This window comes from Neltuma alba, unplaced genomic scaffold, assembly GCF_004799145.2.
Source record: "Neltuma alba isolate B1F8T4 unplaced genomic scaffold, ASM479914v2 tig00010695_pilon, whole genome shotgun sequence".
Lineage (NCBI taxonomy): Eukaryota > Viridiplantae > Streptophyta > Magnoliopsida > Fabales > Fabaceae > Neltuma > Neltuma alba.
In genome coordinates this window covers 16,921-18,456 of record NW_021635535.1, presented here as the reverse complement: position 1 = coordinate 18,456, position 1,536 = coordinate 16,921, and the positions used below count along the sequence as shown (strand labels likewise).

The window sequence follows — 1,536 nt, the reverse complement described above, 5'->3', positions numbered from 1 at the left end:
AGTCACAGTGCTCCATTGACAAGGGACAATGTTGTCATTGACAAGCCACAGTGCTCCATTGACACATTACAGTGTTGTCATTGACAAGTCACAGAGCCACCACTGACAGGGAATAAGGGAGAGGTAAGTTTTTGACACTTCATTAATAATGATTATATATGACCATACAACCAAAATATAATATGACAGAGTGATTGTAAATATCATTTCATGGTAAAAAAGGTTATGTTACTTGAATTCATGTTGTTGACAACTTACATCAGCAAATTCATTAACAAGTCGTAGTGCAATGATTGACAAGTCATTATAGGTCTAGTGACAACTCAGGGTGCAGGTAATGACAACTAAAATGACAGTACAATGTAACATGCCAATTCATAGCCAACTTTCATTTACACCTTCATATACATGAAACTACACCTATTTCACAACCCATCCCAAAAATAACATAGGGGTTGCATGTAATAATGAAACTAACCAGTGGTGTGTATCCATTTACAAAAAATTTCCTTCACACCCATTTACAAAATATTCTCTTCACATCCATATACAAAAAATAGCTGACTTCAATATGTTCTTAGCTGGGATTTGGGTTCTTGCATGTCTTGGCAGTATGTCCAGGCTCTTTGCATCTTCCACAATGATAAACCTTCTTATTTTGGAATTGAGATTCTATCCTATTAATCCTTGGCCTTCCTAGAGGCTTTTTGGTTATCGGTGGATGCAAGAATGTTTGGGTCAGCATATGACTCACAGTAGGTGTATCAGGCTGTGGGCAATCATGTGTTGCAATTGGCCTCATGCTATTTGCATATATTTTCTCCTGTGTGGACAATTTGTAACAATCATCTACATAATCATACACACTACGATGAACTAGTTTGATTGCTGCACAAGCATGTGGACAAGGTATTCCACTCATTTGCCATGCCAAACATGTGTATCTGTGAGAAATCAGATCAACAGCAACATAGATGATGCGTCCCTCACGTATTGTCTTCACCGAAATATGGTCATCACCATAATATGTTGCCTCCATATATGCACCTCTTGTTATTTGTTCCGACAACTTTGATTCAATATTGGGTCCTACACCATTTTTCCAGCTTTTCATCCCCATTTTGCTAGCAACCATCTTCTTGGTCAACTTCTCTTGATGCTCTTGTATCAAAACCGGCAAGGCGTGCTTCCTTTCTTTCAACATCCATGCATTAAAAGACTCAGCAAGATTATTGGTGATGTTATCCCATCTCTTAAAAGGAAATTTACTTTGCGCTCATCGATCCACATCCCCATGAGATTCAACCCATTGTGCCAATTGAGGACAAAACAATCTTAAATTTCTCATTGCAACATTAAACTCATTATCATGCCTTGCATATGCAATTCCATCAAGTAAATTAAGTGCATTCTCCTTGTTATTTTCTGAGGTCCGTCTCACACCTCTATTGATTTTCACATACTGCGCACTATAATTTTCTTTCACATGTCGATAGCAAAAAGCATGTCTGTCACCATTAAATACTATCCTGACAG

At 37.8% G+C, this 1,536-nt stretch overlaps 1 protein-coding gene across 1 annotated transcript; it reads right to left on the bottom strand.

The window, feature by feature from the left end:
* Positions 1-577: 577 nt before the first annotated feature.
* Positions 578-1,120, bottom strand: LOC114758432 (uncharacterized). Its single transcript, XM_028947465.1, has one exon. It carries the CDS (start codon positions 1,118-1,120, stop codon positions 578-580), a length of 543 nt encoding a protein of 180 aa, XP_028803298.1.
* Positions 1,121-1,536: the final 416 nt, after the last annotated feature.